We start from the raw sequence: 14,844 nt of genomic DNA, 5'->3' as shown, positions 1-14,844 counted from the left end.
TATCATTTTCCATCTAACCTATTAAAATGATATTCCAATTGTCTTCCAATTTTTATTAAAAGATAAATTTTTCATTTAATCATCACGACTGTTAAAGAAATGGTTGTGAGGTACATACAAAATAATGAATGTGAAAAGGAAAACTGCAAATAATTACCTATGCACATGGGAGTTGAATATTATCATTATTATTAATTTCCTTATTTAAAAAAAACGATTGTACAGGAATTGGCCTTTGCATGAAACTTGTCAGTGATTTCATGGTATTAGTAATAATCAAGTTCCTCAGATTACTAAATACTAAAGTCGACAACAAGAAAAATTTATTTCTTCTCTTATGATGATAATTTAAAAAGTCATACTGAAATTATTATTGATATTATGATACTGTACAGCAGCACAGTTTTTAATACAAACATTCATACAAACCATTATTTTCCTCTTTCCAAAAACAAAAATTTAAGTGTGTTTTGTAAATAAAAACTAAACCTATTCACTGGGTGCACTGTAGGTAAAATTTACATCTGATCAAGATAAAAATATTCATAAAATCCTCTGAGTTCTGTTAAACAGTGGTTTTATAGGTTTTTATGTGATGTGATACCACCCCACCCCCCACTCCCATGAATAAGGAATGGTAACTAATTCATGCCCTGCTCAATGCATCTTCAGGACATGCAATGCACAATGAAGAAATGTTGAGTAAACAATTGAATTGGAGTTTAACAGTAACAGTGTTCTGAATTAAATAATATTAATGACATTAGAACTAGTTTTTTGTTATGTGGATAGCATGCAATAAATGAGTATATAAGTATGTACACTTTCACTCTCAGAATTAATTTCCAGTAATGATATCTTTATCCATTATATCAAATGCACATACATTCCTCCATCACATATTTATGTAAAACTATCATCCCAATTTAAATTTGCTGCAAGCATCAATTGAAAATCATGCTATCAATTAGATCATTAATAATTTAGTAAACTGTCTCGAGATAACCTCTTTCTTTCATCTCAACTAAGAGTCATTTTCCATAGGCTCTGTCTAGCTCTGATGTACATTCTGCTTTCCTTTTCTCCATCTCTTTGATGGAACTAATCCCATCTATATAGTTTTTCCACAAAACATTTCTTCTGGGATCAGCTTCTATAGTAACAACCCCAATAGCTGAAATACGTACATATACCTTATTCCTGTGCAGTGTTTCTACAACTATAAAATTACATTAATGCTTTTCATATCTGAAAGTTTTAGCTTGATTATCTATATAAACCCATATTGCATTTTTACAAAGACTACAATTTCTGGAACATTATATTTTGTCATATTATGTAGCAGTGCTCCTTGAAGGGTATAATTGAGTCTAATGTGTTAGTCGTATCATAGTAAATTGTCCATAAAAATTAGGTCTATTCCCAGCCAGCCAGACTATCTACTACCACCAGTATTCAAAAGATCATTTCCAGGTCTTGCTAAAAGCACACTGTACTGAACCTCTGAGCTCAAACTGACAGCATGGCTGGCACTGAGTGCTCATTCCAGTAACTATAGTTCACAACCTTACTGGGGAGCAGATTTCCCGTATGAAAAGTATGGGTGTATTGTGCATGTACAGGAGCAGTATAAGTGGCATAATACACTAAATTTAAAGATGTAAAGCAAATTTTACGGGTGTACAAGACCCAGAAGCATAATACTAGTAGGAAATACTGGCGTCTTTTGAAAATTACAAGCATATTCCAAAAACAATGTTGGCATACTGGCAAGAAAGGTATTTTTTATACTTCAATTCATTAGTTGAGGAGTATTTTGGAAAATTGCAGTGTGGTAGACAAGATGTAATTTTTAACTTTGAAAATCTGCATACTGTGGATGAAGCGTAAATAGGATTATGACAGAAAACATAACACTCATAGAGATCTCCCCAAATGTTTGCTTTTAATAATGAACTGGAGAATGACCACATCATGGTCAGCTCAGCTCAGTCTGCCGTATTTAGTTTTTTCTCCTAATGAACCTTTACTTAATTCATGTTGCTTTTGCTATCAGGCTTTGAAATTTCAGACAAATTGGACTGTTATCTATTGACATTTGTGCACCATTATCCCTGAAGAATATCACACCAACAAATGACATAGTCTTTTAAACAATTTCCGACTCAAGATGGGAATACAAAAGATGACACAAAGTGACGACTCTATATATACTTTAAAGGAATTCACCAAACTTCTCCAATTGCATGATGTTCATTGCTTCTGATTAATTCAGTGCCATGGGTGGATACTGTTGAATTTTGTTAATTTTCTTGCTTCTAATATTGGGGCCACGAGTGGCCAAGTGGTCTAAAGCGCTCTCCGTTACGGGTCACTGCTATTTCACCTCTGTCTGCGTGGGTTTGAGTCTATGATTCAGCTAATGTGGGTATGTGAAAAAGCTTGCCAGTAGCTTCTCGTGGGTCGGTGGTTCTTCCTGGGTTCTTCCTCCACCATTAATACTGGCCGCCATGCATAGCCTATCGTGTGCTGAAAAATGGCGTTAAACCCCACAACAACAACAAAAGCTTCTAATATTCAGCCATGGGATAAACCATTAAGGAATTGTAACATAAAGGCAGAACTATATAGGACAATTAATGGGAAATTCAGTTCCAGCATTAAGGCACTTTTAAAATTTGTATTCCTCCAGTCTAGCGATGTTAATGTTTGCAACGAAATTGTGGATGGTATTGTTTCACTTTTATCTTCTGCCAAAAAATTTGTATAGAATGACCTTCATTGTCTGATATACAAAACGATCCATTGTTTTTTTACAGAACAGATGGTACGGGTTTTTTGCTGTGTTTGTATCATAACTAAAACAGATTTTTCTGTACCATTAAATTCTTCAAATATCCATCATGTTGAAGAATCCAAACTTCAGTATTTTTTACCATCCATACAAGGTCTTTTTCTCCGAGGAGCAGTGGCTCAGAATATGTGGATCTGAAAAACATTTTCAATCCAACATTGGTGAAGAGCCAAAGAAGGCTGAACAGACATATACCAGTAACATGCTTAAGCAGAAACGTACATTTTTCAATGCATGTGTTCCATCTCGAAATCTTGGCAAATACTGGCAACGCCTGAACAGAGCATGTTGTTCTTCGATAAATAACAGGAAAGTTGTTGCTACTGCATTAGATGGTGTTGTTAAAAAAACAGACATCAGTCATCTTCCTGAGTATCTTGAGAACTGTCCCTATGCTGTTCTTGAAGAAACAAATCACACAGAAAGGCATATTTCTGTACTTTGTTTTAATCCAGTCTACTGAGAAGTCTCAAATAAATCACACAGAGAGGCCTATTTCTGTACTTTGTTTTAATCCAGTCTACTGAGAAGTCTAAAATAAATTGCACAGAAAGGCGTATTTCTGAACTTTGTTTTAATCCAGTCTACTGAGAAGTCTAAAATAAATCACACAAAAAGGCGTATTTCTGAACTTTGTTTTAATCCAGTCTACCGAGAAGTCTAAAATAAATCACACAAAAAGGCATATTTCTGAACTTTGTTTTAATCCAGTCTACTGAGAAGTCTCAAATAAATCACACAGAAAGGCATATTTCTGTACTTTGTTTTAATCCAGTCTACTGAGAAGTCTCAAATAAATTGCACAGAAAGGCGTATTTCTGAACTTTGTTTTAATACAGTCTACTGAGAAGTCTAAAATAAATCACACAAAAAGGCGTATTTCTGAACTTTGTTTTAATCCAGTCTACTGAGAAGTCTAAAATAAATCACACAAAAAGGCATATTTCTGAACTTTGTTTTAATCCAGTCTACTGAGAAGTCTCAAATAAATCACACAAAAAGGCGTATTTCTGAATTTTGTTTTAATCCAGTCTACTGAGAAGTCTCAAATAAATCACACAAAAAGGCATATTTCTGTACTTTGTTTTATTCCAGTCTACTGAGAAGTCTCAAATAAATCACACAAAAAGGCATATTTCTGTACTTTGTTTTATTCCAGTCTACAGATAAGTCTCAAATAAATCACACAAAAAGGCGTACTTCTGAACTTTGTTTTATTCCAGTCTACAGAGAAGTCTAAAATAAATCACACAGAAAGGTATATTTCTGAACTTTGTTTTATTCAAGTCTACTGAGAAGTCTCAAATAAATCACAGCCTCTTTCACAACTAGTGTCTTTACGTATATGCATCAATCTATTTAATAATGACTTACAAAGACAATTGAATGCAAGACAACTGAAACCAAAATGTATTGAAACTATTAAATGTTTTAATATCCAAATCAGTTTTGTTCTATGATCCCAACCACCCAATCCATACACTTGCCAAAAATCTAAGCATAACTGGTAAATATTCAAAGTTAGGATTTGATACATACATAAACCTTAATACATGAAGGGATAAGAGATTATGACCAGCAACAAATACTCCAAAATAAATGCATATATATATATGTCTTTTTCTTCCTCAATCTCTTGGTCTTTTATTCATTTTTTTAATACAATATATAGAAATGGCAAGGACTTTGGAGTTATACTGATATTAGAAGCAGTCCCATTGTGAGCAGTAGAGATCTTCCTAATGTTTTTCATGTCATGCTTAGACTTTTGATTTCATAATAAAATTGAATAGAATGAAGTGATGTACAGACACAGCTGAGAATACATGTAATCTGTAGATACAAACAAATACTACATGATAAAAAATACAGTGATTTCAGTTTCAAACAAATTACATTCTAAGGTCATCAAGTCACATGTTCAGGGTTTCAAACCTTGGACCCCTCTACTCTAAGCTATCAGAGATGATGCAACTTACCAGTTTGCGAGTCAAATAGAGTGTACATAGCAAGATCAGATTAGACATTAAGCATTTTCTTCTTTTGGTATAATACAAGTTTCTTCCTTTTCTCTGCAGGGTTATTGGAATTTTTATGTGTAGCTATCCATTTTAAATGGATACATGTACCAGTAAAATGATAAAGTAAAACTATAAATTAATAATGTAAGCAGAAAATTACATGGAACTTAAGAACTTTTTAAAATTTATTTTTCAAAAAGGTTTCCATTTTTGATTATTTAGTGGCATAAACCTATTTATTCCATTTATTTTAAGGTACATATTACTCAAGAGAACTGTATACAGCAGTGAACTCCATGGGAAAATCTATGATGCAACAATGGAAAGAAACCATGAAGATGTCATCCTCTATCAGGACTCCTGTGATAGTGAGCAAATGAAAATAGTTGTCAAATGACAACATACACAGCCATCAGCAGTCAGGAGAATCAGTAACTTCTACTGCCACCACCAACACAAATAATGTTGACAACAGCAAATGCCACCCATTCATCACCAAGGTCACCATGAAAGCTAGCTGCACAGGAATCATCAGCTTTGGGGACTTCACCTTCCTGAGTAAGTAGAGTGATAATGATGAGTCAGACGGCAGCAATTATCTAGAATTTTTGACCCACTTTGCGATGTGGCCAGAGATACACTTTGTTTGTCCATCTAAAAGAGCACATGTATGCGGTCAATCGTCTCTCATCCATGTCCAATTGCTTTAATTTAATTTTAGGGAACACATATTTAACTTAGTGTTGATGTTTGCAGGAGCCTGCAGGAAGTATAAAAACTTTTGGGATGAAACACTTAGGTGAAGTACTCCAACAAATTTTGTGTAATATTGTTATTTTTAAATAATTAATTATTAGGTACATGTTGTTGTTTTGGGTTTCTCAGGGCAAGAGAGACTAAAAATGGCAGCCAGTGAAACTGGTGGACAAAAAAACCAGGAAAATCCTAGTAAGGACCATTGACCCATAGGAAGCTACTGACAATCTTTCTCACATATCCACATTGACCGAGCCTGAGAATCAAACCCATGCAGACAGAGGTACGATGGCAGTGATCAGTAAAGGCAAGTGCTTTAGACCACTCAGCCACCAGAGGCAACCATTGTTACAAAATTATTATGCCAAACACTATCAAACGATGCATTTTAGGCACAAGAATATAAAGCCAACAAACTTCCACTATTTGAATATGCTAATGTCACATTGATGTACACATCTCAGTACAATCAAGCTTGTTTATATACTTTTACAAATGTCATTGATGACTCTTAAAATGTAGCCAGTAACACTAACTGCCTTAATTCAAAACAGATTTCCACAATTGGGAGTATAATTAGATGAAAAATTTATAACTCACCAAACCTTGGTCACTATGACCTACTTCCAACATTTTTTATTAAAAAGAATGCTAGAATGTTTTAAAAATGTAAAATATTTTGATATTATTGCCAACTAAGTTATATCTCTAACCTATGTATAAATAGTCAGCAAAACAATTTTACATACCTTTTAAATTTGATCAGTTATTTCTAAAAGTTTGTTAATAATATTTTCATACAATTCTTTGGCATTTTCAGAAAACAAAACTCCTAAGTGCTTATGATGTCATGGTGGATAGTATTAGAAACTATCAATTTTCATAATGTATGTCCTGCAAACTGAAGTCAAATAAATTAAAAATTAATATTTTTTACTTTCTTCAATAAATGAATTAAATTCATTGTCTTAACAGATACATCTTTATTTCAGTATATGTGAATTTATGTTGTAGTAAATCTGGACAACCAAACCCATCGATGACTGATTTGAATGATGTTGTGACTGAAACCATTAGCCATTTGAGAAGAAAATGTAGATAAAACTTGATGAGTGCAGAATCATAGCAAAACATAACTTTCTTCAGCAGAAAAAGAACATGGATGTATTGCTATCAATGATTCTGCCAAAAATTGTATATTTAGTGTTATGAGGCTATTAAAATCAACTACACTGTTCATCTATTTTGTCTGTGTTCATTGCTTCATGAGTAAATTAGATGGATGTACATTTTTCAAATAATATGCCTCTTGCATAAGATGCCTGTGTTTGAAATGTGCAAAATATGCCCATACTCAAGGTTTGGTTTATGCCAATGTTTTACGCCTGTAATTCTGGGTTTTCTTGACACCTGTAATATATGCCTATTCTTTGGAATGATTTATGCCTGTAATATACACCTGCACTCAAATATGGTTTACACCCATTATGGTTTATACCCATGATTGACATGTGTAATATACACCTCTACTTTGGAAGGGTTTATGTCTGTAATATATGCCTGTACTTCGGTATGGTTTACACCTGTACTTTGATGTCTTCTGCCTGTAATTTACATCTGTAATATGCTATACATCAATGTATTTGAATACAGGCGTACTAATTTAAATAACTTGCCTCTGTGTAACCTAAAGTATGCTAGTATTACGCCTGAGATAAGCTAGTATTATGCATAAGATACATTAGTATTACACTTTTCTCACAAACCAAAGAGCACCCATATTTTAGGTGTAGAATAAACCAGTAGTATGCCTATGATAAAGGTGTATGATTTCGTATGGGTTAAAAGGGTACATGCACAATCACTACTGACATAAATTTTCAGATTATAACTTGAAAAACTCTTCAAGTCTTGCAAAAGAATATTCTCTCTATCTGTATTTGTATATTTAATCAATGTTTGTCAAAAAAGTGCCATTGTCTAAATAGACCCTGGCCATAGGAAAAGGGTCCAGTTTATATATTATGTACAATTATATTTTTGGTTCACTGTTCTATTAAAGGTGAGAAAATTAATAAGTTCTTGTGTGTGTGTGTGTGTGTTCATCTGTTAAGTAAAGATTATTAAAATTTGAATAAAATCATTTTTTTCCAGATGTACCATGATAAGAATCCATAATTTCCAACCATGGAAGTCCAAAAGTTTCAAAATTGACAAAATAATGTAACCCCTATAGCCAACATCTGTACGTGGAAAAACATGGAAAAAATTATATTATACAATATGAAAGAAATCAGTGTGCATACTAAATAACTGATTGCAAATGTGAAGAAAGAAGAAAAAAAATTGCAGCTGCTATTATGTGACAGCATCTTGAATTTGCCCTTCTTGTTCATATCATGTCAATGTGTGACCTTATTATGTCAATGTGTGACTTTAAGGTCACTTACATTACGTACACTCTATTTTCTTACCTTTAAAATGGTCTGTGTGTGATTAGGATTTTTAACGTAGCTTTAACAATGTTTCAGTCATATCACTACAATGTCTGCAGTGTGGCAGTTTATAGTGATGTCTAGCACTGGGGCATCATGCCGCAGACAATATAGCATGATGTCTCACCCAGTCACATTATTCTGACACCAGGACGACCAGTCCTAATACTAACTCTTAATGCTGAGTGCCTAGCTAGGCAACTGTTAGTACAATTTATAAGTCTTTGGTATGACTTGGCCGGGGTTTGAACCCCTGACCTCCTGTTTCTGAGGCAGATGCTCTAACCACTAGGGCACTATATCAGTCACCTTTAAAATGGTTTTTACAAGAAAGAATAGTATCTATGTAAAAAAATAATTGAACTGAAAATCAAAATGAATTCACATTTTACAAAAGCCTAAATCATCCAAAACAAACAAAACCAAATGATGAACTGTATTCCTCGTACATTCAGGGGAAGTTTAGGTCACACAAAGACCTGTCAACTGTTGTCTATCTCTTGCCCAGCCTTCATCAGTATTTTCCTGCATGAACTTGTGGCTCTATTTAACAGTACCAAATTTGTCTTAAAATTTATGGCATTTTGGTAAAAACTGTGAAAGTCATTCAAGGGCTTCTTCCAATGTAGGTATGCATTTCTCCTAGATGTCAGCAAGGTTTTCTTTTGTCATTAAAGACTTCTTCCAATGTAGGTATGCATTTCTCCTAGATTTCAGCAACATTTTCTTTTGTCACTGAAGGCTTCTTCCAATGTAAGGCATGCATTTCTCCTATATTTCAGCAAGGTTTTTTTTTGTCTTGGACACAATATATGCTTGCTTGTAAGACAGGTCCAACTGGAAACAACATTGATCCTGATCTGGCAGCACAGTATGTGCTCAAAAATCTGGTCTAGCTAGTTTTGCAACTGGACCCAACATATATGCAAGCATATATGGTAAATCAAATCTGATTTGAACAACATCTATTGGTCCTTTTTCCATACGTTTCACAACATACATGTAACTATTACAGTTGCAAAGCTCTCACAAACATTTTACATTTTATTGCCTTTACACTTTCTAGGTACTTGTATTACATACTGCAGCAGCATTCAAGTCCAAAACAAGTTGTGTCAAATGTTTATGTGTTCATCCAACCATTGTTCGTTTTCGTCCTCTCATTCGGACCTCATCTAGCTTGCTGATAACCTCAGCAGCTCCCTTTTTATTTGCCTCCTTATAAGCCTCCAACATTGTACTGAACAGTTCCTCTGTATTAGGATGAGTGCTCAACAGAGCTCTTTCTAGCACATACAGGTCAACACCTTTGTCCTCAGCAAGGCTGTCAATATAGCTCAGGCCAAAGTCAATCATAACTATGTTAAGATCCGGAGGAGATCCTCTGAGAAGCATGTTGGATGTTGTAAGATCCCCATGAAGTATGCTATTCCCATGCATTTTACCCACAATTCCACCAATTTTTGTTGCCAATGGCTTCAGCTTTGAAATAGCAGAATCCCCATTCTCTTTTTGTGTTTGCACAATATAGTCACGAACTGTACGAGAATCTTTGATATCTTCCATGTAGATACAGCTGGAGTCAAGGTCAACAAAATACACTGTGGGAACATTGATTCCTGAAAAAGGAAAGTATTGATATTTATTCTTCAGAAAAGAAGTACATGAGTAACTATATGTGTGTTGCTGGGGATAAAAATGAACAGATTTATGTAATTTTATACTAACTTTAAATGATTGCACTGTAATTGTTCAGCTTAGCATGCCAGACTTATGACTGAGGTAAATACTACCAATGGACCAGCCTGGGTCAGCTATGAATGGAAATACTACCACTGGACCAGCCTGGGTCAGCTATGAAAGGAAATACTACCAATGGAGCAGCCTGGGTCAACTCTGAAAAGAAATACTACCATTGGACCAAGGGACCATCCATTTAGTACGTACGCATGGAGGGGGATTAACCCAAATGCATACACTTGCATATGGGGGGATCTACTGATAATGTACATTTGCATAGGAAATGGGGGGGGGGGGGCGACACCTTGATAATAATTTGTCTAATACGTAGCCTATTCGAATGGGTTAAGTCAGCTTTTGAATTTTAGGGGACACTAGACAAACTTTTTAAAGTTACGCAGCTTATTTCTATGATGCAGTCAGACATTCAATGTTGGTGGACTGTCTGTTTTAATATTATTAATCCTTGATCGTTTCTGTGTGGATTAAATATAGGCCATTCTATAGAACTGGGGTGGGGGTGCTTCAAGTGTACATACACCGGGGGTGTGGGGTGTAAAAGAGTATGCATGTGTACAGGGAGGGGTGGGAGGGGTCAAGCTTTGCCAGATTTTTGAGTACATACTAAATGGATGACCCCCAGCCTGGGTCTGCTACCATGGTGTGTCCTTGGGCAAGGCACTTTACTCACATTGCCTTATCACCAAATAACCTACTTATTTTGCTGCGTCCTAATGAACCAAAGCAAAAATTGATTGGCAGTGAATCGGTTAGTCAATGTCTGGAGGAATTTCAATTTAAAATAAGTACATGTGTTCACACTATACAGCAAGTGTGCCATTGATTACATACACAATTCCTGATCACATTTTCTGTACACACAAGGTGCAAAATGTACAGTTTGATACAAGTTCTTTCACACTAGATGGATATTTTTCTCTATAAATTTGTGAGTAGTTTATTTTAAATATTTTTTTAGCAGCACTTTTAACACATTATCAGGAACTGGAAGCAATATAAATGCTTTTCCTTAGGACATATTGAGGCAGCTGACCCAGGCTGGCTTGGGCAGGTATCAGACCCACAACCATTGGATTATGAGTCTAACAGTCTACCAACTGAGCTCCCTCATATTCAATGCAAACAACAGAGTTCATGAAACAGGCTCTTAATATAAGTCACCACTGAACAGAAGCTACACTCCCGGTAATTTCCATAATCAAATTTGAACATAGTTGTAAATGAGCGCAAGATATCACTGCTTCTGTAGCAAGAGTCAATATTAGTATTCAATGCTGAAAAAAGCAATGAAAGTGTGTCACAGTGATGAAGTTTTGATGTACAACATATGTAATTCCCAGATATCTTTGAATGCTACACTACATAACTCCAAGCAAATCTTAGCATATCAATCTCAGGCCCTGTGTTTAAATGAAGAAATTCAAAGCATAGAAAGTGTTTATCAGTTATTACCAGTATGTACATGTACTATTAATTATCCAAACCACCATATCTAATTAACAATTAAAGTCGGAATACATAAAAATAAAGGAACTGTGTGCTTACATGTCATCTTTTAACAATGCACATTCTGGATAATCAGAGTATTTATTATGCACAAATGCACTTTAATAAAAGTAAATCCAAGTATTTATATGATAAAGATGTCTTCCAGTGTTGCAAAAGGTAAAATTACAGTTCTTCTGTCATCACTGTCCTTCATCATATCATCTTTGGCCATCCACATTTATGCTTACCAGATGGTGCCCATCTGAAGGCTACCTTGGATATCTGTTCTTGGGACATCCTCATTACATGTCCAAGCCATTTAATCTTATGCATCTTGATCTCAAGGGAAATATTGTTACCATCCCCTCTTTTCATATAGTTGCACATAAAACCAATATTGTTTGCAGATTTTACAGAGGCAACTATTGTGAAATGAATTTACTTTGCTCATGTCTGTTTTCACTACTCTCCAACACTTGAAGTCCTAAAACAGTACCAACTTTATGCTGCTGTTGTAAAGTCTGGTCCTTGTTCTGAGGCTATATTGTTTTGATTTCCAAATAGGGTGGAGTTTGCTGAAAGCACCTCTGGCTTTATTTAACCTGGCTTTGATGTCCTTTTTGGCACCATTGTTGATGCTAAATAGACTATCTAGGAAGGTGAAGTCCTCTAGAAACTAAAGCACCTCTCCGTCAATGGTAATTGGAGGAGTAGTTGTGGTGCTGGTGTACTTCACTTGGGTTTTCTTTTTATTGACATTCAGGCCAGTCTATTTAGTTTACTTGCAGAGTCTATCAGATTTCTCTTGAAAATGTGAGTGCCTTGTGAAATGACAGCCAGATCATCAGCAAGGTTCAGATCTTCCAGTTGTGAAAGGAGCATCCACTACATCCCTCTGGCATGGTAGATGTAAAAATTCCCAACTGGGTGGTATTCCATGGACTCTAAGAATCTTCCATAGACTCTTGCTGTCAACACTGTCAAATGCCTTCTTACAGTCAAAGAAGTTGATGTAAAGAGGGACATTCCACTCTAGACACTGCTTATGTCAAACACTTTTCACTGTTGCTGTGTGGTATGTGCTTCCCATAGTTTCAGCTTTATCTTGGTTATCACAAAGTAGTGATCACTGTTGACACCTGCCCCACAATAGACCTCAACATCTTGGAGAGATCTGCACCACTTTTTATTGATGACAATGTGGCCATAAGGGGATTTCCAAGTTAGTTTGTGGATGTCTTTGTGCAGAAAGACAGTGCCATCTATTACACAGTTGTTGTTGAGGCAGAACTTCACAAATCTTTCACAAGTGCTCAAAAACTGCAATAGCCCAATGCCAAGGACTCCTCTAATTTCAGATCCAGCCCATCCTGTATTCTAAGTGAGGTGCCCATCAGGGTTGTTGAAAATAAATTTAACTGAAACTGAGATTTGATTTTAATCAGATTAAAGCATGGTATGTCATTCTAAAAATATGACTTTGTACTCCCAAAGCCTCCCTGACATGGTCAATATTTCAAGTCAGGCTCGTGGAATTTCAGTCAGGGCTTGTGAGTTTATTTAAGTCACCAGCCCAGGCCTGTGTCAAAAAAAATAATCTGAGAACTGTTCACCATTATCATAGTGATTCCCCATCACCTCTTCATTGTTTATGTTGTCTGTTCTTACCTTGGTACATGTATTCATATCTCAAATTATCACAAGCATGTCATGTTTTGTGACTTTGGAAACTGCTAATTGTAACTGTTCATATCACTGCTCCTTATCTTCCTCCTCAACCTCATTTGTCTGTGCATATCACTGAAAGATGGCGAGTTTGCAGTACTGGGAGTTGAATGTTGCTCTAATCAGTATGTCACTGATTGGTTCCCATTCTAGGAATATTTTTGTACTTGTTTTGCTGCTTACTGATACCAAGAGTATCCCATTTGTACAATTTCTCATTTATGACTTGTGATGTTGCTGATGTTTCAAACATGGTGTGGATGTTCCATGCACCAAGCTGAACCATAGTTTTGGGTTCTGGTCATGCCCCTGACTCTTGGGGATTGGTTTTCATCAGAAGCTGGCATGATACCTACTAGATGGTTGGGGTTCTTTATTTGACATTTTGTTGTTCTTGGAGTTAAAGTTGCAGTGGTTACAGTTTCTGTGCCAGTTTTGGTTTATTTGGTGGAGCTGTTGGCACCATGCCCAACCTCCAGCTGGAGTTCTAGATGCTGGTAGACAAGATTACTAAATTTCAATTTTAATATTTAAAATTAAAAATTTGAAGGCCACCAACTGAAGCTTGGGCCACCAGGTGGCCTTACTTAATAGAGCAGAATCATCCCTGAGTGAACATAAATTCTGTAGTCTTATCTATGAAAGATGCTACATGCACAAAGCTTTGTGTGTAATTTTTTAATGTGTTTAAGATGCTGGTACAAAGCAACTGCCTTGAGAAGCACCAATGCTGCTATTCTCAAATTAACCTGTACTGGGTGTACTTGTGCCTTTTGCTATTTATAAACATGTCAACAAAATAATTAAATCAGAAAATTTTAAATTGACAGGAACAATTAGTTTAAGATAAAATTTACACTGAGTCTTGTTACTGAAATAATTATGCTGATGTGCTGCTTAATTGGCAAATGAAAACCAATGTCCTTCAAACTTATGGATATAACATAATAAACATACTGTCTTGTATTTGTTTTTTTGTTTGTTTTTTTAAAAACAAGATACTTATATTCTTTAGCAACAGTTATAATTATTCTTCAACATCAATAATGCAGAGACTGATTATCACTTTGACTTTCTTGCCATAAAGATCTTCATTATGGTCCACTACGAGAATGAAAGATCATGTTTAAAATGTATTGTTTCATTTTTTTAAAAATTGTTTACACATTCACAATATTTTGTAACCATAACAGCCATATAAATGTTTGATTACAAAGCTAAAAACATAAGCTTTTTGGCACGTATATAACATGTAGTGTGCAAGAGTTACATAAATGCAGCCCAGGGGGTAATGCTTTATTAAGTCACTTAATAAATAAGCCCAAGAACGTAATGAAAACTATCAATGTGGTTATTCAACGTATTAAAATGGTGGGCTTGTACAAAATGTGTAGCCCCGTTGGCGTTCCGCACCAGATCAGTCAGTTAATTTTTAAATCCTTAAAAACAAATTAACTATAAACAAAATATTACAAATGATAACGACATGGATAAATGAAAAAAATATGTATGCTCCTCGAAAACAGGTTACATAGCTTACCATGCAACCGGCATCGAAACAACGCTCGGACTTCAGCCTTTATTCTTTGAGCGGTCAAGGACCGATCGAGAGCAGGGTGTCTGTAGGATTTAGAGAATCGTTCCTTTATGATGCATGGTCTTCCGTAAAAATCACCTCTGTAAAGCTTTGCTTCAGCACCTTGTTTTATCAGTTTCATATTGTACTTCGCGTTATCGGCCATTT

The 14,844-nt window shown here is 35.3% G+C and overlaps 1 protein-coding gene across 1 annotated transcript; it reads right to left on the bottom strand.

Moving 5' to 3' along the window:
- Positions 1-4,054: 4,054 nt before the first annotated feature.
- Positions 4,055-14,843, bottom strand: LOC149787319 (EKC/KEOPS complex subunit TP53RK-like). The gene is made up of 2 exons (XM_089977850.1): positions 14,641-14,843; positions 4,055-9,745 (listed from the first exon to the last, which is right to left on the bottom strand). The coding sequence occupies exons 1-2, from the start codon at positions 14,840-14,842 to the stop codon at positions 9,258-9,260; spliced, it is 690 nt and encodes a 229-aa protein (XP_089833976.1). The 5' UTR covers position 14,843; the 3' UTR covers positions 4,055-9,257.
- Position 14,844: the final 1 nt, after the last annotated feature.

This window comes from Sinohyriopsis cumingii, chromosome 12 (genome assembly GCF_028554795.1).
Source record: "Sinohyriopsis cumingii isolate HCF-2022 chromosome 12, ASM2855479v2, whole genome shotgun sequence".
Classification (NCBI taxonomy): domain Eukaryota; kingdom Metazoa; phylum Mollusca; class Bivalvia; order Unionida; family Unionidae; genus Sinohyriopsis; species Sinohyriopsis cumingii.
Note: the sequence above shows the minus strand (reverse complement) of the source record. Positions and strands in the feature narration are given on the sequence as shown.